General features: G+C 42.6%; 1 protein-coding gene across 1 annotated transcript; it reads left to right on the forward strand.

The window, feature by feature from the left end:
- Positions 1-10,228: 10,228 nt before the first annotated feature.
- Positions 10,229-18,431, forward strand: LOC134529680 (ras-related protein Rap-2a). The gene has a single exon (XM_063364030.1). It carries the CDS (start codon positions 10,409-10,411, stop codon positions 10,952-10,954), a length of 546 nt encoding a protein of 181 aa, XP_063220100.1. The 5' UTR covers positions 10,229-10,408; the 3' UTR covers positions 10,955-18,431.
- The last annotated feature ends 3,805 nt before the right edge of the window (positions 18,432-22,236 follow it).

Raw genomic sequence — 22,236 nt, forward strand, 5'->3', positions numbered from 1 at the left:
CACTCAGCTGCCGTCCCATCCACCTGGCGCGGGTGGGGGCGGCCCGCCTCACCTGGTCGCGATGTTCGCGTCCCGCCCCAGGTCGCCTGCGAGCGACGCCGTCCACCTGACGTCGGCGCCGCCCACACACGCTGCTGCGGGGGCCACCCAGCTGCCGTCCCATCCACCTAGCGCGGGTGGGGGCGGCCCGCCTCACCCGTTCGCGGCCAGCCCAAGGTCGCCGGCGAGCGACGCCGTCCACCTGGCGTCGGCGCCGCCCCCGCACGCTGCTGCGGGGGCCACCCAGCTGCCGTCCCATCCACAAGGCGCGGGTGTGGGCGGCCCGCATCACATGTTCGCGGCCTGCCCCAGGTCGCCGGCGAGCGACGCCGTCCACCTGGCTTCGGCGCCGCCCCCGCACGCTGCTGCGGGGGCCACCCAGCTGCAGTCCCATCCACCTGGCGCGGGTGGGGGCGGCCCGCCTCACCTGGTCGCGATGTTCGCGTCCCACCCCAGGTCGCCTGCGAGCGACGCCGTCCACCTGACGTCGGCGCCGCCCACACACGCTGCTGCGGGGGCCACCCAGCTGCCGTCCCATCCACCTAGCGCGGGTGGGGGCGGCCCGCCTCACCCGTTCGCGGCCAGCCCAAGGTCGCCGGCGAGCGACGCCGTCCACCTGGCGTCGGCGCCTCCCCCGCACGCTGCTGCGGGGGCCACCCAGCTGCCGTCCCATCCACCTAGCGCGGGTGGGGGAGGCCCGCCTCACCCGTTCGCGGCCTGCCCCAGGTCGCCGGCGAGCGACACCGTCCACCTGGCGTCGGCGCCGCCCCCGCACGCTGCTGCGGGGGCCACCCAGCTGCCGTCCCATCCACCTAGCGCGGGTGGGGGCGGCCCGCCTCACCCGTTCGCGGCCTGCCCCAGGTCGCCGGCGAGCGACTCCGTCCACCTGGCGTCGGCGCCGCCCCCGCACGCTGCTGCGGGGGCCACTCAGCTGCCGTCCCATCCACCTAGTGCGGGTGGGGGCGGCCCGCCTCACCTGGTCGCGATGTCAGCGGCCTGCACCAGGTCGCCGGCGAGCTACACCAGCCACCGGGTGCCCCCGTCGACCCCGACAGCACCTGCGGTGCCTCCTTATGCACCGGCGTACCCGTCAGGACGGACGGGGATGACCAGCGCTACCCGTCAGCGGCCCGCACCAGGTCGCCGGCGAGCTACAACAGCCACCGGGTGCCCCCGGCGACCCCGACAGCACCTGCGGTGCCTCCTTATGCACCGGCGTACCACGTCAGGACGGACGAGGATGACCAGCGCCATCCGTCAGTGGCCCGCACCAGGTCGTCGGCGAGCTACACCAGCTACCGGGTGCCCCCGGCGACCACGGCAGCACCTGCGGTGCCTCCTAATGCACCGGCGTACCCTGTCACGACGGACGGGGATTACCAGCGCCACCCGTCAGCGGCCCGCACCAGGTCGTCGGCGAGCTACACCAGCCACCACGTGCCTCTGACGACGTCGGCAGCGCCCTTGGAGCAGTCGGGTGAGTCGCCCCACCTGGGACAGTTGGGACCTGAGGCTGGGTACCTACTTAGGATACCAGTGGCCATGAATGGGCAACCTGTGCATGCATTAGTGGACACGGCTGCCAGTCATTCCTACGTGTCAGCTCAACTCATACCCGAGGGGGACCTGATCCCGGAGCGTGAGAATGTACAATTAGCCACCGAGGGGGCGAAGGCACTTACGGTCGGCCGCACCCAAATCACCCTTGCCATTAGAGATCACACCAGTCAAACCACCGCCCTCGTGATGGATGGGCTCAGGGACCAGTTGATTTTAGGGTTGCCATGGTTAGCCCAGGAGGATGCTACAGTAGAAGTGCGGGCGGGGAGGGTGCACGTCGGCAAGCAGGAGAGGCGTACCGTATACGGCCTGGGTCGGCGGCTACCACCTCGGCGAGAGAACCCCATCACCCTAGATGAATTGCAAAATGGTGTACCACCCGAGCAGATAGACCTAATTAACCGGGTATTGGCACAACAACCGCAAGTGTTTGCTGCTACTGATATGCTACGACGCACCATGGTCGCTGAGCACGCCATTCCGACCAGGCCACATGAACCCCGGTTCGTCAAACCGTTCGGGTTCGGGCCCAAGGAAAACGAGGTCATCCAGATGCAGATCGCTGAGATGTTGCGCGATGGCGTCATTGAGCCAAGTGAGTCCCGTTACAATTGTTTGATTGTGATGGCCAGTAAGAAGGATGGCTCAATGCGCTTTTGTGTCAACTTCAAGCCAATTAACGCAGTCACCATACCTGCCCCCCCTCCCCTCATCAACATCACGGATGCCTTGGCGGGGCTGGGCGATGCATGCATCTTTACCTCGCTAGACCTAAAATCAGGATATTGGCAGGTGCCGGTACGCCCGGAGGACCGGCACAAAACAGCTTTCACCGCGCCTGATGGGAGGCGTTTCCAGTTCTGCGCCATGCCGTTCGGGCTGATGGACGCCCCTGCGACCTTCCAGGCCATGATGGTCCACGTCTTGGATGGCTACGCCGGCGAGTTTGCTGCAGCGTACCTAGACGACGTGATCATCTGGTCGCGGTCGTGGGAGGACCACGCACGCCACCTAGGCCTGGTCCTTGAGCGGCTGGCCAGACATGGACTCACATGCGCCCCCCACAAATGCCACGTGGGTGCGCGAGAGATTGAGTACCTGGGGCACCTCGTGGATGCCGAAGGCTGTCGGCCGCTGCCCAAACACGTGAACCTCATTGAATCCAAACCTGCACCCAGCACCCGTAAGCAGCTACAAAAACTCCTAGGTCTCTTGAACTGGCTTAGATCCTTTGTACCCCACTTTGCCAGCATAGTTGCCCCTATGACCGACCTATTGTCACCGAAGACCCGGTTTCGGTGGACAGAGGAGGCAGATCATGCACTGGCCACCGTCAAGCACGAGTTCCGGGAGTGCCACCAACTCGCCTGCTTGAGGCCCGACTCCCCGCTATACTTGCAGACAGATGCAAGCCAAGAGGGGATGGGGGCCGTCCTATACCAGGTAGGGGAAAACGAGGAACGCCGGATAGTGGAGTACGCGAGCGCCAAGTTCGGCCAGCCCGAGCGGCGGTATCATGTGAACGAACAGGAGTGCATGGCCGTCGTTTGGGCGATGCGGCGGTACCGACACCACTTGGAGGGCCGGCGTTTCACGTTGAGGACAGACAGTCAGTGTCTAAGCTGGCTGGATTCCGCCCAAGGCCGCAAGTCGAAGTTCACGCGGTGGGCACTCATGCTCCAGAGCTTCGACTTCGCGGTCGAGCATGTGAAGGGGCAGGACAACCAGCTCGCTGACGAGCTGTCACGTCACCCCGACCCTAGGTCCACTTTCCAGGACGACCACAGCTGGGAGGGGCTACTACCCCCACCAGGTACCCTACCTGTCGCCACCGGGGAGGATGCACCAGCGGTGTTGTGCGCCGTGACCACGCCCCCGGACATTGCCCCAATCCAGGTGTTCGAGACCCTCACTGCCCTAGTGGCGGCCGTGCAGCATGCCCAGCAGACGGACGAGGCCACTCAGACCGAAGTGCAGGCGGGTGAGGGAACAGTCCACCCCTTCCAACGGGTAGTAGACGGAGTGCTACAGACACGGGTGCCTGGCGACATGGAGGCATGGCGTCTCTACGTACCCGGGTGCGCACGAGCTGGCGTACTACATTTTCACCACGACCATGACTTGGCTGGCCACCCCGGGGCAGACCAGACGCAGACGGACATCCGCAAAACATTTCATTGGCCAGGCATCACCCGCGACGTTAGGGGTTATGTGCGACAGTGTCAGCGCTGCCAACAGCGGAAGGCGCGGCGGATGGACGGAGTGGAGCAACAGCGCCCCCGTCGACCCCGTGACCCGTTCCACACACTGGCACTCGACATCATGGGGCCATATCCCCGGACCACTCGGGGCAAAAGATTTTTAGTGGTCATCACGGACATCTTCACAAGGTGGGTTGAGGCCTTCCCAGTGTCCAATGTGCGAGCTGGGACCATAGCAGCTCTACTGGACCAGGAAATTTTCCCGCGCTACGGCTTCGCGAGGGTTCTACTGACAGACAATGGGTGTCAATTCACTGGGAAGCGCTGGCGAGCTGACTGTCGTCGGTGGGGCCTAGACCACCACACCACCCCTGTCTATCACCCCCAGGCCAATCCGACCGAGCGTCGGAACCAAGAAGTAAAAGCACAGTTAAGATTGCGCCTGGGGGACGACCATTCTAAGTGGGATGTACATATACCCAAGTTACTGTATTGTCTTAGGCGCCGTACGAATGCCGTCACAGGCCACAGCCCGGCCGAGCTGCTGTGTGGACAGAACCTCGCCCTACCAGGGGAGTGCCGGGTGGCAGCGGCCATCACGGACACACTAATCCGTCCGGAGATTGAGGAAGGGAGGGAACAGGCCAGGCAACAGAAAAACCAATTCCTATCGGAGCACACACCACAGACCAGTCACCCCCCAACGCCCCTACAACCTGGACAGTGGGTGTACGTGAGGCAGCACCATCTGTCATCGGTCGCTCGCAATTTCTGTGCGGGGCTGGCCCCCAAGTGGTCGGAGCCAAGGGAAGTGCTCTGGAAATCCGGACCCACGTCATACGCGGTCCGTACCCCCCGGGGACGGCCTGCCAAGGTCCACAGGGATGACTTGCGGTTGGTAGCAGCCTGGGTAATGGAAGGCGTGTCACCAGGGCCCAACTCGAGGGTGCCTCAATCAGAGGGCCAGCAGGTAACGAACCAGCAGGTTCTGCCAAAGGGCACCGCCCCACCATCTGATGATAACATGGGACTTGAGCCGATACATATTGCCCCCCCCCGAACTGGAAACTCCAACTGCCCCTACACTGAGCCCTCCGATCGACACCGCGGGTGGCACCCATCAGGACTCCCCGATATGGCAACAGAATGACGAGGAGGAGACAGAGGAATGGGATGAGCCATCATGGATGCTGAACATGAGCTTGGTAGATGCCAAACCCCAGATGTCTGTCGATGAGTCAGGTGATGAGTCAGAAGGGGGGGAGGAAGGAACTGACATTGGGGGAAGGTACCCATCACGCACGCGGCGGGCTCCAGTCCAGACGTGCTGTCTAGACGAACATGAGTCCATGGATATCACGCCCCTGGACGAGCCCGGGAAATACATAATTGAGGATGTCACCCCCCCGGACGAGCCTGAGAGAGACCAAGCTAGCCATGCCTACACCCTGGCCGGACATGGGACATACATAATTGAGGATGTCACCCCCCCGGACGAGCCTGAGAGAGACCAAGTTAGCCATGCCTACACCCTGGCCGAACCTGGGAAATACATAATTGAGGATGTCACCCCCCCCCCGGACGAGCCTGAGAGAGACCAAGTTAGCCATGCCTACACCCTGGCCGAACCTGGGACATACATAATTGAGGATGTCACCCCCCCGGACGAGCCTGAGAGAGACCAAGCTAGCCAGGCCTACACCCTGGCCGAGCCCGGGAGATACATTATTGAGGATATCACTCCCCTGGACGAGACTGAGGACAATACCTCGGACAAGTTCTTGCCCCTGAAGGGGTGCCTCCCGCCGAACATCACACCCGAGCAAGCGGCAGCCCCCTCCCCTCCACGGCGGCCACAGAGGACCCGCAGGGCTCCGGTTCACCTTGCTGAGTACGAATGGACCAATCATCAGTGCCAGGCCAAAGACCCAACAGTGCCACCACAGTGCAACTCAATGGAGCTTATCCACATCAAAACATCACTGCCCCTACAGAGGGGGAACGAGCATAGTGAGAGAGGCACACAGTCATTTTCTTGTTTGAAGAGAGATGCTCAGGGCCTAGAATCTCACCCCAGGCATAGTACACCACCCCAGTGCCGCGCTTCGAGTGCGTCACTCCCGTGCGATCATTGTGAGGCGTTGGTGCACATAGCGGCCTCAGATAGAGGGGGGCATTTGACGCCAGCCGATAGTGCGCCTCTTAGTCGCACAGGCCGCGATGCCTCTCCGACGCCTCTCAAAGCCGTGTGCCACGAACACGCCCGCGCGTGCAACATGGTGCAACGAGTGTGAGTGCACTGAACGACCCGCAGCTAGCACCACTACCGGCCACCTCGGCGGAAGCACTCCGCCGGGTGTGGCAATGTGCTTCCGCCGGACTATAATAGCATCAAGGGCACATGTTTTCTCTCACAGACATAAACTATGTAATGTATATTTCATCAAATGTTTTTATTTGTTAATTCCATTGTTCAACGTGCGAATAGGTCCTAAACTTGGCCGCGTTTGTTTCCCGCGCGCTGCGCTTCTGGCGCGCAATTGGCAGGCCTGCTGTAGCGCTGTGCTACACGAGTGAGTCAGTACCCACCGGGAGCTCGAAGAGGCTGGTCGTCTTCGCGCAACGTTGAGAGGCCACCTTCGCGCCAATTCCGCAACCACATCTAGATCGTGAGTACAACACCACTGGCCGTGCATCACCGCGCATCACCGCGCATCACCGCGCAGGTCTTAGCAGCAACGTCCGCCACGTACTGTTCACTCAAAACTCCCCCCTCTCCATAGTAAGCGGGGTCATCGCCGAACAGCCGTACACGCGCAGAGCTCTCTAACCCCGAACAGTCGCGGCCAGGGGATGGATAGCACCATGTAGAGGTTGATGTGTAATAAAAACCACACTTCACGTAGCAGAGTGCATCATTTGTAGTATAAGGCGTCTTGGGTGGCCTAAACAGCCCAAGGATCACCTCTTCGGACACGTCCCTGCCTCCCGCCACTTGGCCGAACCCAAACCCCGAGACCCATCCCGCAAGACTTGATAGCTTTGATGGGGAGGCAGCCGGAACGGTGTCAGAGTATTTGTAGTTCTCCTGTTCCTTTACCTGAAGATAGAGTCAAAGACACTTCTGCATTTGAAATTATTGGAGTAGATCTCGCAGAATCATTGACCCTCAGAGATGGAAGTAAAGCTTGGATCGTTCTCTTCACTTGTGCCGTGTACAGAGCTGTGCATTTGGAAATTGTTTCTTCCCTCAGTAGAAATTGCTTTCTTCTTAGTTTTTGACGATTTATCTCTCTCCGTGGAAGGCCGAAAATCGTTTACAGTGATAATGGAACAAATTCCTCAGGAGCAGTAAATTTGTTCAAAACTCTTGATTAGAAGACAATTGAGACTGAAGCTGCTTTGCTACAGATTCAGTGGAAGTTTATTTCACCCACCGCAGCATGGTGACGTGGCTGATGGGAACGTTTAGTGCAGGTTGTGAAAATATTGTTATGGCATACTTTAGAATAAGCATCATTAAACTTTGAGGAAGTTCTGAGTCTGCTGTGTGATTGCGAGACAACAATAAACTAGAGGCCACTAACCTACCTGTCAGATGATCCTCAAGGCCTTCTACCATTAACACCGGCAATGTTCATACAAGACCAGCAAATGGTGGGAGTTGCTGATCTTGATAATTTATATGAGATCAACTTGTCAAATAGATTTAAATATCTGCCAAGACTTCGCAGTGACTTAAGAGAGAGGTTTCGAGTAGAGTACTTAAGTCAACTTGTGCATCGCCCAGGGAAAAGAGATTGCATAAGAGGCATTAAAGAAGGTGACGTGGTTCTAATTGGCAGTGATGTTAAAAGAAGAATAGTCTGGCCCATGGCTAAGGTGTTAAAGGTGTTCCCTGGAAAAGATGGAGAAGTCAGAGTGGTGCATTTGAAGACTATGAATGGCGAGATGATGCGACATGTGAAACTTCTGTATCTTTTAGAATTCTCTAGCCCAACAGACCTTACCATAGAAAAAGAAAAGTCTGGGTCTCTCCCTTTTAATAAGGTTACATTAACTAGGAGTGGCAGGGTTGTAAAACATCCATCTAGATTTGTTGAAGACTAAAAAAAAAGAAGTAAAAAAGGTGGTGATGTAACAATTTAATTTTGATTTCTGTTCTGTTTGGTTTGTCGTGTATATGAACGCTGTATTGCTGAATGTTTTTGTACTGGACACAACTTTGAATTAAGGAGTTTATTGTTTTCTGTTGACGCCGTCCCCGCTACCTCTGATTATTTAAACGTAATTGTTGTCCGGTTCGTGATCTCAGGGAAGGTTCGGCCTTGTGGCTAGAGGTAGGGGTCAACGCAGTAGGGCCCCCCGAGCTGTTGAGGCCACTCGGGACGCCTGAATAATAACACAAAACCTCTTCAGATAGTTGGTGAATTTAATACAGCACAGCCCAATACATGGTGCTGCCCGTTCTGGCCGTAACGGTTTGCCCGACGCGACTAGTCACACGCGCAGCTCACTTCCTCAGTGGCGGCTCACGATTCTTATGCGCGTGAGGGGCAGACTCGTATACGTGACGCGAAAGTTACAAAAGACACTCTGACATGGCACACGATATTTTGAAGCACAATACACTACACTAATACCTAGCTCTGGATAAACTGGGCTAGCAACACGTAGGCCCGTGTCTCCGGCGACTCTACGTGGTGTCTAGGTGTGTCCCAGGGACTGAATCGTTATTAAGTTTGGTGGCGCACTGCCGTACGACGGTGATACATAAGCCCTGACATGACGAATTACACTTAGGCGAACAACTATTCCACTAACACATTACACTTGATAAACTGGGCTAGCAACACGTAGGCCCGTGTCTCCGGCGACTCTACGTGGTGTCTAGGTGTGTCCCAGGGACTGAATCGTTATTAAGTTGGATGGCACGTGTCGCCTACTGGCTGCCCCGTGCGGGCCAAAACTAAGTAGCCTGTAGGCTAGGTTGGGCGTGAAGCGCCGTCGTAAAACCACATACTCTCCCCACAGTACTTACGTATGACGTAAAACACTCATCTCGGAGCACTGATTGAATTAAGTTAAGTACCTCATGGTAAATTTAGGCCGACCGCGGAACTGTACAAAAGGTTGAAAAGAAATTACACTATGGAAAACTACATGTCGGTGAATGCAAAGGTTGAAGGTTCCGCGTTGCGCGCAGGCTGCCGGCCTGGTTGAGCTCTCGAAGGACACTGCAGGTGTCGCCGCGCACGACCCCCCTCCCCCGCCAGCCCTCCCGCGGAAACGTGTGAATTTCGCGGGAAACTGAACCGGCCAGGTTCGGGACAAATCGCACATTGAAACATGATTTTGCAAAGACTTAATTATTAATTAATAAAAAATAATGTTTAATAAAATCCTGTGGAAAAACATAATTATAACAATTTGTTGTAGTGCGGCGGAAGGATATGCCACACCCGGCCGGATACTTCCGCCGGCGCAGCACTCGTTGCACGGCGATCGCCTCGACGCACGCACTACACTTAGCTGCGCGCACGGGCGCGTTCGGTGCACACGCTTCTAGGAGACGTTGATGAGGCATAGCGGTCTATGCGACATAGAGGAGCATTGGCGGTCGGCGTCACTGTTTTAGTAATATATCAGCCACTCAAGATGGTGTGTATGTTTGTTAAAAGTGTGATCATTGTAAAAACAGAAAAGATGTGTAATGTAATCCAAGTAAATGAAATGTAACGATCGGGATCGTAATGTTTTATTTATTGCATGGTTAATTATGTGTTTTGCGGTTAATGGTTATAGAGGGAGGACACATTGACAGGTAGTTAATGTGTGGACCCAACAAACACCATATTTCTACGGTTTCATCAATTGATTCTTTTCGAGCCATTAAAAAAAATGTAACCATTTATCGTTTAGGTTATCTGAGCGGATGTATCCCAAAATGCAAACTGATTTTCGTATTCACAGCAGAAACAACCCCCCCCCCCCCCCTTTTTTTGTTTTATCCTTAACGTAATTCTAAATACTAGGCCTAGCTTGGATTTATCTTTAAATCTAGTGTTAGCTCGGTAGATATTTATGTCCATACGGCTGTAATGTTACAGAATACCTTTGGCCAAAGAGTTTAAAACTCAGATGACAACTGTTTTCTACTTTTAAAATGTTTGCCATTCAATTTCAATATTCGAAATATGTAGCATTTTATATTGCGGTTTTATTTTTTAAAACGAGATAATAATTTTAGTTTGTATACTTTATAGTCGTTACGGCAAGTTTGTTAATTTTACGATATTAAAATAGTAACTGATAAAATTATATTATACATGTTTATAAACTATTTTACTTATTTAAATTCTTTACTTTATATTTTCAGCAGAAGGCTATAATAAAGAAGACAAACAAGAAAATGTGGTGTTAATGTCTTGGAAGATGGTTAATGGAGATCGGAAGTGCTGAAGTAATGGCTTGAATCATAGTTTGTGTTGTTGAATACACGGATATTTCCGTCTGGATGAGTGTGTTGCTGATATTTTCAAAGTAGCCGTAAGCTGGTGGTGATAATAGTAAGTAGTGTTAACTCTCTGTATTTTGTAAGCATTACAATGCGCGAGTTTAAAGTAGTTGTCCTCGGTTCGGGCGGGGTTGGTAAAAGTGCACTTACGGTACAATTCGTGTCTGGTTGTTTCATGGAAAAATATGACCCAACAATTGAGGATTTCTACAGGAAGGAGATAGAGGTTGATAATTCACCATGTGTGTTGGAAATATTGGACACGGCAGGTACAGAGCAGTTTGCAAGTATGCGCGATTTGTACATTAAAAACGGACAAGGTTTTGTTGTGGTTTACAGTTTGACAAATCACCAAACGTTCCAAGATATCAAAACAATGAAAGATCTTATTACTCGCGTTAAAGGAACAGAAAGGGTGCCAATCCTACTCGTTGCTAACAAAGTTGATCTTGAAAATCAACGTGAAGTTGAAACTAATGAAGGCGACGGTTTGGCTCGCATTTGGGGTTGCCCATTTGTTGAAGCAAGCGCCAAAAACAGGACAAATGTGAATGAAGTGTTTGCAGAAATCGTAAGGGAAATGAATGTCAGTCCAGAAAAAGAGAAGAAAAGTTATTGCTGCTGCTCATTACTGTAATGTGTAGTTCAGTTGGGCCTCCAATTGAACACAAATTATCCTGCTGTAAACGTTTTTATTGATCAACGTTAATCAGGTATAGTTATTGGGCCTAGTCGATAAGCATTTTGAGGAAATGTCTAATAAAAAAAGTCCAGCCCTATATATTTTAATTTCTTTTTGGGCATGTATGCCAATCTTAAGTAGCAGTCATGTTTAAATGTTTTGTGTATTTACATGTTAAATATGCCCGCAGTTAATTATATTTTCGCTTTTTACTCTATTGTAAATATTCTTTACATTTGGTTTATATTGTGGCAAGTTTTTTGATTAATTATGCATAGTGCCTCATTCAGCATACAATTAGTGTAGAATAATGTGAATGACCATTTATATTAAGAAACTCCTAACTGACCAAATCTCGGAGATATCTTCATAGTGTGATAATAGACTAATTACATTGAACCTTTTAGATTTTTTACTTCATACACATATGTAAATAGCCTATTTTGTGTGCAAAATATATATTTATTACAATAGTCAATTTTGTGTGGTAAAGTTGGCCTATGTTCTAATGTTACAATGCAGTTGCTCTGCTGAAGAGATTGAAGGGCTGTAATAATGTGTTGTAATGTTTTTAAAGTTAATAACTGTATAGTCATCAAAGAAGTGAGTGTTTTATATGATAGGCTGGTAACTTGGCAGTGTTTCTAAGTTTATTAATGTGACTGAAATCACTGACTAGTAGAAACAGTGTTGGGATTATCAGATAAAATAATGAATTTTAATGACTAGCGGCATAAATATTTTGTAGCCTCAGCAGTAAACAGAAGTTAAGTAACAGCAAATACTAATTAAAAGGTAAAAGTTACTGTCTTGTGTAGACTATATACATTTTATTACTAAAAAAGGCCTATTTAGGAATTTCATTTTGAGCCCATGCTGTTACTTGAAAGCTAATTGTTTCATTACCTGTATTTATGAAAAAAAATGCTGGTATAAATGGAACCAAAAATTGTTTTAAATGAGTTAATTTATCCAATGTGGCAATTTGACGGTTTCAAAATGTCCCCACAGTTCTGATTGTAGATCTACATGTGCTCTGTTCAAATTTGAAGTAATTTAAGTAAACCTACATAATACTTCATGCTAGGACCCTGTATCATTGTTAAAATGTGCTTACTATTAATTTGCAGTGTGGCACAGCATATCAAGTGCCTTTGTTTTGTTTATCTAAAAAGTTCTATTACAAAGTTAACTATTAAAGCTTGCTCTACATTTGCCACAGCTAATGCAGTCACAAGAAGTTAAAGGCACAGTCATAGGTAGTGTTGCTAAATTTGTGCTTAACCCACCAAAGGAAAAATCATATGCATGGCATACTTACAGGAAATTGACAAAATTGGAAGTTTACTGTGTGCCGTGAGCAGTGTTGAGTGTGCAGCTAATCAGAAAACATATATTTTATACTTTGTTAGGATGCTTGATAAGCATATCTTTAAAGAAAACAGGAAGGTAAATAATTGAACTTTAGTAAAAAGCCTATTTTGTCTTATGTATTCTGAAGATAACAGGTAGGTATATTAATTTTTTTCATGGCAAGTCATATTAACTGTACATAATAATTCCATTAGGAAAATGGTACTATTCTTACAGCACATTTTTCCTGTAAAGTAGTAATAGAATTCCAAAAATACTTAGTTTTGGACAATAGAAACATTCCTGTATTTACCCTGAAAACAGTGTTTCTATATTCCTACTGTTTTTGAGAAATCACCATTACTAGATTACATTTTTACACAATACCTGTGCATTAATGTGGCTGCTACCATTTTTTCCTTTCTCGTGTGTCTTTGTGTGTGATGATTTGGGGAACTTTAGTTAAATTGTCAAAATGTAAAAGTGGTAGATTATGTTTGGTTAGCTACATTAAAAATACTTCAAAATAATGTGAATGGTTGGTTGGGTTAGGCTAGCTACATATTAAATGGGTTAATTCCTACGCAACCATTAAAAATATTTTTAAGTTTTTTTAACGTAGCTATACTAACCCAACCATTCGTCCACAACTGTTTTGAAATATTTTTAGACAGTTAACCTAACGTAATTGACCATTTTCACAATTTGACTGAAGTTCTCCCATTCATGTACACAGAGACCCACACAGGAAAGTGAAAAAGGGCGGTGGCCATGTCAATGCACACACATTGTAAGGTAAGTTATAAACAGTGATTTCTCAGAAACCACAAGGAATTCAGAAATGCTGTTGTTGGGGTTAATACAGGAACATGACTGTTTGAAAATAACGTATTTTTGGAATTTTATTATTACTTCACAGGAAAGCCGCACTGTAAGAACATTACTGGAAAAATAAATGCTTGGTTTTTTTAATGCAATTGTCAAAAGATATAAAATGTGAGAAGAGGTTTGGAAATGGTTGTGTGGGGTACAAACATAGCAGCCTACAAATTATATTTGTGTTTGTGCTAGATTTTTGTGCTGTTGTGAATATAGTTCAGGCGTTAGTAATTTCTAATTCCAAACTTTCTGGCTTTCAATTCTTCATTGTTTTACATTGAGATAGTTATAAATATTTATATTTTATAACTTTCTTTGTACCAGTTAAAGATTTTTTTCCCTATGTTTTGCAATGATTATTTTCCTCAAAAAAGTATTATGTAATTTTGATGCTCTGTAAAGTATTTAAAAAACTAACTATATCACCTGTTGCTTTAACACTATAATACTGTAGTATTTTGTACTTAAGATCTGCAGATAGGGCTATACATATTTATTTGCCTAATAAACCAGGTATTTCTTCTTTTTTTTTATCTGGCATTAAATCTGCACAATAGTTTGGTGCAAAGCAGGTTGGTCTAATTAAAATATTGTCACATTTCTGAATTGAAGCATAGGATTTATAAGTGAATCACTGGGACCTATGTTGTAAGACTTTGGTTATTGAACTACATTATGACAACCAACGAAGAAGGTTTAATGTAATGCAGGATATTTATGTTGGACCAACTTTGCTTGTCAATTCCTGTGATATACCAGTTAATCATTGCCATACACCTTTCTATTGCGATTCAGCCATCAATACTAGATTTATTATGTGGCCTGACCTGTTGTATGCTGTGCCCCTGTGATTCATCTGTTATTCCTAGGGTGACACTAGGTAAATGTTGAAAGTTGGTGGTTATTTTTGAAAAAAATCAGAATATTGTGTTTTTCATTGCAGTAAAGTCCTGCTAATCCAAAACTCGTGCTAATCCAATTGAGTTTAATAGTATATATATATTTATTTTTTATTTAAAAATTTTTGTTCTTCACCCAACGTGATAACTTAATTCTTATAGAGATGCATTTTACTACATGCTGTTGAATTATGGCAATTATTGGGCTCATCCTAAAATATGCTAATCCAGACAGTTCTGGACCCCCAATTAGTTTGGATTAGCAGAACTCACTGTACTACTAACGTTGCTTCTTTATCCCACAAAAAGGTGATTTCGAATTCCAGCAGTATTCTGAAAACACTCTGTAGTGGGCATGCCTTGCCTTTTCATAAATTTAATACAGCTTATTACAATGTTAAAACATAAATATTGTACACACACATGTATTTTTTAAACACATTTTCCATACTTGACGTGGCGCTCACACTTAAGCATTCATTGAAAGGGAAAACACGGTGCATCTTGAATTCAGTGAATTTTTAAATTGACATACATAATCACTCACTGAGTAGTTCATCAATCATTATATAACGCACAATATCTCGCACGTTCACAAACAATTAAAGCGTATCCACACATTTCATGTGCTTTCAATTCCAACTGATCAAAGTGACCAGTTACTGTAATGCCAGAAATGGAAATTCCTAGTACTTAAAAAACTCTTGTTGTATTATTTTATATTTTAATAGTGTATCAATTTATTACAAACCAGTTGGTATTAATGTGTAAATTCTTTTTCTATCATAACAGAGACAAAACATATTAATTGTAAAGTAATTTATGGTGCAATTGGTATGTTTGTGATAAACCTGTCTATCATTTACATTTAAAAAAAAAAAAACACTTGTAATATTTTCAATGCCCTTTCAGTGAATAATGTAATATTAATTCTAGTTGCAAATAAAATTATTGTGTTCATTTATCTCGTATATTTACAAAAAGCAGCTACTTTCAACAATTACCATATACTAGTGCTTATTATGTTGTTTTTTTTTCATGAACTACTACACTCATTGCTGTTTAGTTTGTTTTTCTTCTGGTTGGCCTTGGCCTAAATCTTTTGAAATAATTATTTTTTGATAATTGTAATAGCAGTAGGTACAACCTGATTTTTATCATATTTTCTAAGACTTTGCTTTGTGATGAATCAGAATCCAAACCACTTTTCATTTATTGTAACTTAATTTTGGATACTTTATTGTATAAATATACAATTTATTATTTATCAAAAGGCTGTGATGGAGTATTGTCTGAAAGTCACCACGTTTTGTTATAATGGATCTTTGTGTGCACACACTACTACTGCTGAGATTTTTACTTTTCTAAAATGTCGTAACTACATCAGTTTTATGAGCAGTTTCTGCCAATTACGAAACTTGCTAGTATTCTCAGTTACTGGTAGTAAATTTATAAATACTGCCTGTAATACAGTTGTTTATTGTATACATCATATATTTAAATACACACTTTTTCATGGTGGTAATGTTAAAGATTATTTGTAAGTATATTGTTTGATAAAACCACAGTCTTTCGAGCTGTAATGGTTATGTAAATAGTTATTTGTCAGATTGAAATAACATTTAACATTTGGCATTTACTCTCATTGCAATGGTTGTACTTGCAGTAAAAACCTTTTAATATGAAATTTGAGTTTGTAAAACCATGCATAAATCCTGAACTCTATATTTGCTATATGAAGTAATTTGTTTAGAAGAACAAAAGGTAACTGAACTATAAATAGTAAATAAGCTCCATTTTTGGTTAGGCCTTTGAAACTGATAAATGGCTGTTATTTGTGCATTGCTACAGTAGATTGAATATAAGACTAGATTGTGCGTGCTAGCTGTGCAGTAACATATTTGTTGTCCTAACTTTGTATGGTTTATTTGCCAGTATAACTGTTCTACACATGGTCATAGCTTACACAGTTGCCACATTGTTTAAGTTTTAAATATCTCTTAGCATCTCTATTTTATGTCTGTAACATTTTAAAACGTGATGTCAAATTACAACCTTACATTTGATTATTCTAACAAAAGTGTGTGCCTGTTAAATTGCAAATGTAAAAAAAAATGTTTTTGTTTACATTAGATTTGACATTTTGATTGATAAATTGTAAGTCAATCAATAATGGCCCCATGCACAAACAAAAAGAATATGTATCATTCTGTGTTTGCATCATTAGACTAGCACAATAAATTGGCCAGTAGTATACTACAAAATTGAATAACTTAAATGAAAGTGTAGATGAACAAATATTTTAATAAGTGTGTTTTACATAACCTAAATAAAATTTTGAAACTTTGTAGTTTAAGTGAACATATTAATTTTGTATTATACTATAGTATTTTATTTTAATTGGGCGAAATGTCCCGTTTATACGGTTTTGTTTCTTTGGTAGGTCACCTAAGTAAGCAGAGGAAGATAGTTCATATGAGTTGCTGAAATCTAACACTATTTTGTACATATTTGTGCACTGTGTCTATATTTTCATTTCCTGTGATATTATTACTATTCTACAGCTGGTAATGCCTATTTGATAAGTTTGAAAATATAGACTTATTATTATTATTATTATCATCATTTACTCTCATAATGTCCACGCTAACAGAATGTATATTAGCTTTAAAGTTTAATGACAATGCTGATGTATTATTACAATATCAATTTCATGCCTAATATAAGTAAAAAAAGACAGGATAACACAAGTGAATAAAAATACACTAGGCAAAACACAAACTACAGATCCTAACATTCAATTAGAACTCTGGTGATTTTTAGGTTTTGTGTTGTTTATGTTTGTTTATTATGTTTTTATTCATCTGTGTTGGGTTATTTAGTTTTCACTTATGTTAGGCAATGGGAAAGTTATATTGAAATTAATATGCCAGTAATAGCATAAGGCTTCAATATTGGAATTTTGGTTATGTTAATTTAGTAAGCATTTTAAGGATGGGAAGGCAAGCTTACATATTATAAAGAAGATTGTGTTTTTTTTTTTCACTCAATAATTATTCTTAATATTATTATTCCTGGTTTGAAATAATGTACAAAATAATGAAAATGTTAGTGTGGATATTTGTTTGGTTGTTTGTTGTTAAATTGTGCAATAACATTTATTTAAAACACATGGACTAGGAAGATTCTGTGTTAACATGATTTGATGATTACCAACGGAAGTTTGGCATGTCGGTTCTCACCTGCATTAAATAATAATTTATGCAATTATTTAGCATATAGTGTTTTAATTTTAAATTTTTACTGAAAATAATTGCTTTTGGTTATTATTTTGATATTTATATATACGTACACACCAAATGTTATTTTTATTTTATACATAAATATAGTGTAATTTGTGACTGGGTGTGACAAAAAGGTGTCAGCTTGTTATAATTTACCAGCATATATTGTAAAAACCTACCTATTCTAATGTTTATGCAAGTTTTATATAGTTCCAACAAATTTTTTTGCAGGCCACAGTCCATTGTTTGAATGTAATCGCCTGGATAGATGAAATTGCAAGATATTTTCACGGTGTAACTTTTCATTATGTTATAGCATTAACTTGTATTGCAGCAAGCTTGGACTTAGGCTGTAGCATATATTATTTTTTTCAATTTGTGAAGGTTATATTATTATTGGTTACTAGCATTGTAAATATTATAGTATTTGTTTACGACACCAAAAATTGTAAATATTTCATAATTGCACATATAATGTAGAAGACCAAAGAAAGATATGATGGAATGTTGTAATAGTAGGCCTGACTTTTTATGACTTACTGGAATGTGTAGTTACCACAGACTTTCCATGCATAATGCTTAACTGGTTTCATTTACAGAGTATGAAAAATAAATTAATCTGAACCTTAAAAAAGACAATTTGTAAAATTTTTGGTAAGTTTTGTGATTACCTGTAAACATTTATGTACCTACGTTAACTTCAGACAGGTCTACTGCATTAAAATTATCTACATGGATTACACAAATATAGATGATGATGAAATTTATGTTGTTGAAATGAAATGGGATTCAGATAAGAAAAAAATTAATAAATTTTTTTGTGTTTGAGCAATTTTCAGATATTTTTCAGCATTGCATTTGTTGGTTAAACTCAAAAGAATGGACCTTATCAGAAAGAAACTGAATGAATACAGTGCAATCAGAGTGTTACACAATTCTTGGAGATTGTAATGGGTGCAATATATTTATATACTCACACATAAATTGTCTTTTGAAAATATACATTTTTGAGAAAAACTTGTAATTTTGATTTTTCTGGTAAACATGTGATGCACTAAAAAAGTAATTATTTTTCTTTTGCAGCATCGGATATTGTCTCACATTTGAATGAGAATTGCAGCATTTTTCAAAAATTGCATTCATGCGTAGGTAACAGCAATGTAAAAACCCAGGTGTTGTCATACTGGGTGTAATTTTCCAATACTGTCACTTCAGTAAAATTGTGTTATTCCTAAAAAAAATTTTTTAATAATTCTAAGATAAGAGCCTCAGTAATTTACCATTTAAGAAAATTTTCTCTTTGTGAATCTTCTAAAGTCATTTATTTGTAAAATGTACTTTATAAAGTTATGATTTTATCCAAAATTCCATTCTTTTTCAGATAATGTATAACTGGTGTTTACTCAAATTAAAAAAATTTTAATGGAATTGAAACAAAACTTACAACTTGTCCTTATAATTGACTGGTTAAATCTAATAACTGAAAACATTTTGTTCCACTATTTGACAGTGTGAATTAGGAAGTATTTATAACATTAATTTTTTATATTTATCTTATGGAATATAATTGATAGGTTTTGTTCTGTGTATAAATCGCTCACAACACTGCTATAGTGCTATAGAAAATATCCTTTATAAATATAGCTATTTTATGGAACAAAATTGGTTATCAGTCTCCAATTTGTTTCTTAAATCCATCTCCAACCAAGCTGCAGGTGACTTCTGTCTGGCATTTATAGAACTTAAATAATTTGGCCCTCATATCACTGACATCTGGCATTCCTTTGACAACAATTTCTCAAATATGGCAAGTATGGCCCTGTTGCTCCCATCACAAAGCTTTAATGCTAACACTTCATGTCTGTTGCAGGGTGAATCCCCTTGCACATTGCAGATTGTTCTTTATTCTTTTTAATTATATATTTCTTCTGTTTGTCTTTTTATGAAAACCAAGCCACATTCTTGGAAAAAATTTGCTTTTTTTTGTCCATGGCTAATTTTTCACTAATGGGTCGTTCTTTGATGAGATTTTACCAGTATTCCTTTTTTTTTTTTTTTTTTTTGCATTAACTGGGAGCCATTTGCATATAAGGTTTTCTTCTTCTGTAAGCACTACTGTGTTAAAAGCCCATTTTGCTCTGTTGGAACCCTGGCTTATTTTGTTTCTATGTGAAGAGTGACACATCTTGTATTTACATTCAGCTTATCAAATACCTTAAGCCTGATTTCTCTTCCTAATAGGATTTTAAAAAAATTATTTTCTTACAGCATTTCTCTCCCATTTTCCTTACCAGTGCAGTCACTTAACAGAAAATACCCTAATGATATAGATGGGAAAACTTCAGTGCTTAAATTCATGCATTATTATTACACAATAAAATTGTGTAGAGTCTTTATTCAGAAATTATCCAGGAATGCTCTGAAGGTTGACCATTTGCAGTTACATTTTTTCAGCCCTGGTCATTATCTAATCAATAAATAAATTTTTTACTCAATTTAGTGTGTATAATCTACCTATGAAAAAGAAAAAAATTAAGACTGAAATAAAACTGGTTGAGTACAGAATAAAAAATATATATACAATAACTATTTCACAATAGACGTCAACCATTGGACAAAAGCCTAACATTGGAAACCAGTTAGTGACCAACCAAGAATTATGAGAAAATAAGTGCTATTTGCTAAAAATTAATAAATACAATGAAAACTTATATTATACATGAGTAAAGTGATAATAAATGATAAAAACTTATTGTGAATCTTATATTCAAAGCAGCCTTTGATAATACACTACTTGTAAATACACACCTGGTAGTGATTTATGTTGTCAATAATCAAACTTTCACTATTTTGAATTGAAGACAATGGTAGGTCAACAATTAAAGTAATGCAGTTTTGTACAGTGTGTGTGTCGTACAGTATGGGTGTCTTAAAAAACTTTACTTGTAATTTGTTTATAATTTTAGGTCTAGTAAATGATCTTAGTATGTTATCTTTAAAAGATTTGTGCAATGGGAGCGCATGACTTGATGTAAGTTTTTGGACATACGCCATTGCAATGGCGTATGTCCAAAAACTTACATTAAGTGATCGTAGTATGATTTTTCTTTCATCTAGACTTGGAAAGTCTGCCTTCATAATTGATTAGAGAATATTTTAAATATTTGCAAATTACAATCATGTTAAAGTAAAATACATCTAAAACATGCAGATTTTAAAAAATGTAAGAAACTTTAGTTTATCCCATAGATCATACAAAGTTTGTCGATAATAGAAGCTTAAATTTAAAAAACACACATACTGCTTCCAAGTTACGAAATACTGAGGCTGACTTCTGGCCTGGCTGTTTCCATTATAAATTTATTTTACACATGTAAGTCTGCATTTACAGGATTATGTTACAGTAGTGACTCAATTGACCAAACTTCCATGTTATCTGAGCCGACCTGAATGCCATTACCGAGAAATGCTGTTGAAAGATTTACAACTGTTGTCGGAAGGCTAAAGAAAATGAACCTTAAACATGACATTTACTTGTGGGTGAATCATAAAGCGGTGTTAAAGAATCTACACAGTTTAAAAGCTGGAAAAACATCACTCCGAAAAATGATACCTGTACTCTAATTGTAAATGAAGATTTTCTTATTCTATGCATGTTATCTGAGATTTTATGTATCTGAGGTTGCTACAGTTCAAATTAACTCCGTTAATTGAGACACTACTGTGTGTACCGTCCTTGATTTGTTATAACGGAGAGTACATTTTGTTGCCTTTAATTTGGTTAACAGCCTCAAACTCGTTATTGCTGACATTTCCGCGTCGCAACTCACGAACGGGAGGGGTTGGTAGTTCTTGAATAGCCTGTATGTACACTCGTATCCAAACACTGCACTGCGTGCACTAATGAATACTTTCTGCATGCATGCATAAGGGTTATTGAAGGATGACATAACTGTTTTAAAAGAGTGTCTGCATATCTCTGTCTACCGCGTCTGTGGAGGGTAAGATGCGGTACTAATATTTATGATGTGCGTGTCAAAGGAAACTACAGCCAACTCAACCCTTCCACCGGTCTGTGCACCCCATTATGAAAACGGAATCTGTGCAGGTCATTCACCAACTTGCTGGACAGTAATGTACACAAGCCATTCTATTCCAAGAATCTTTTTAGGCAGACATTAGTCCTTTGTTGTACAAGCTCTCTGCTTTCGCAGTATTTTTACCCGAAGTAAACATTTAATTCTTGTAGTTTGTTGCATTCAGTGATTTTTTTATACACATGTTTAATTGTATGTAACTTATTTTCTTTTTTTCTTTTTTTTTTAGATTTAGGCTTAGCTTAAATTTTGTGCGATAATGTCTACGCAACAGGCTGGTTCTGCTGCCCCTCTATGAAAGGCAAGTGAGGGGAAACAGCCACTTGTCACGAGCTCTCTCTCACTTCCTTGTGTTCCTATTTCTCTCACCCTCGCTCTTGACAAGGTCACTCGCGCAGCAAGTCACGAGCCAGCAGTTTTTACGTCTCATGTTAATAAGATTTTCTGCCTTTCATTACATACTAGGTTGCAATTCTTAAATGTTATAGATATATATAAAATCAGAATTTTACTATGTATTTATAGTTGAATAATAAAAGCAGGCATTTTTGGAAAGTCTAGGAAAATAACCAGGGACATTAACATTGTTCCTTAGTAAGAAATGAGGTTTAATTAACTGACAATTTTTAGGAACGTAACCGTTCCGTTGATTGAGGACTTATATTTTATCCTACATTTATTCTACTTAGTAATATATATTGGAGTGTTAGAAACAAACTGCACGT

Source organism: Bacillus rossius, chromosome 2, assembly GCF_032445375.1.
Source record: "Bacillus rossius redtenbacheri isolate Brsri chromosome 2, Brsri_v3, whole genome shotgun sequence".
Lineage (NCBI taxonomy): Eukaryota > Metazoa > Arthropoda > Insecta > Phasmatodea > Bacillidae > Bacillus > Bacillus rossius.

Bases quoted from the DNA above. Each gene is read 5' to 3' on its own strand.
- LOC134529680 (XM_063364030.1), top strand. From the start codon at position 10,409: ATGCGCGAGTTTAAAGTAGTTGTCCTCGGTTCGGGCGGGGTTGGTAAA.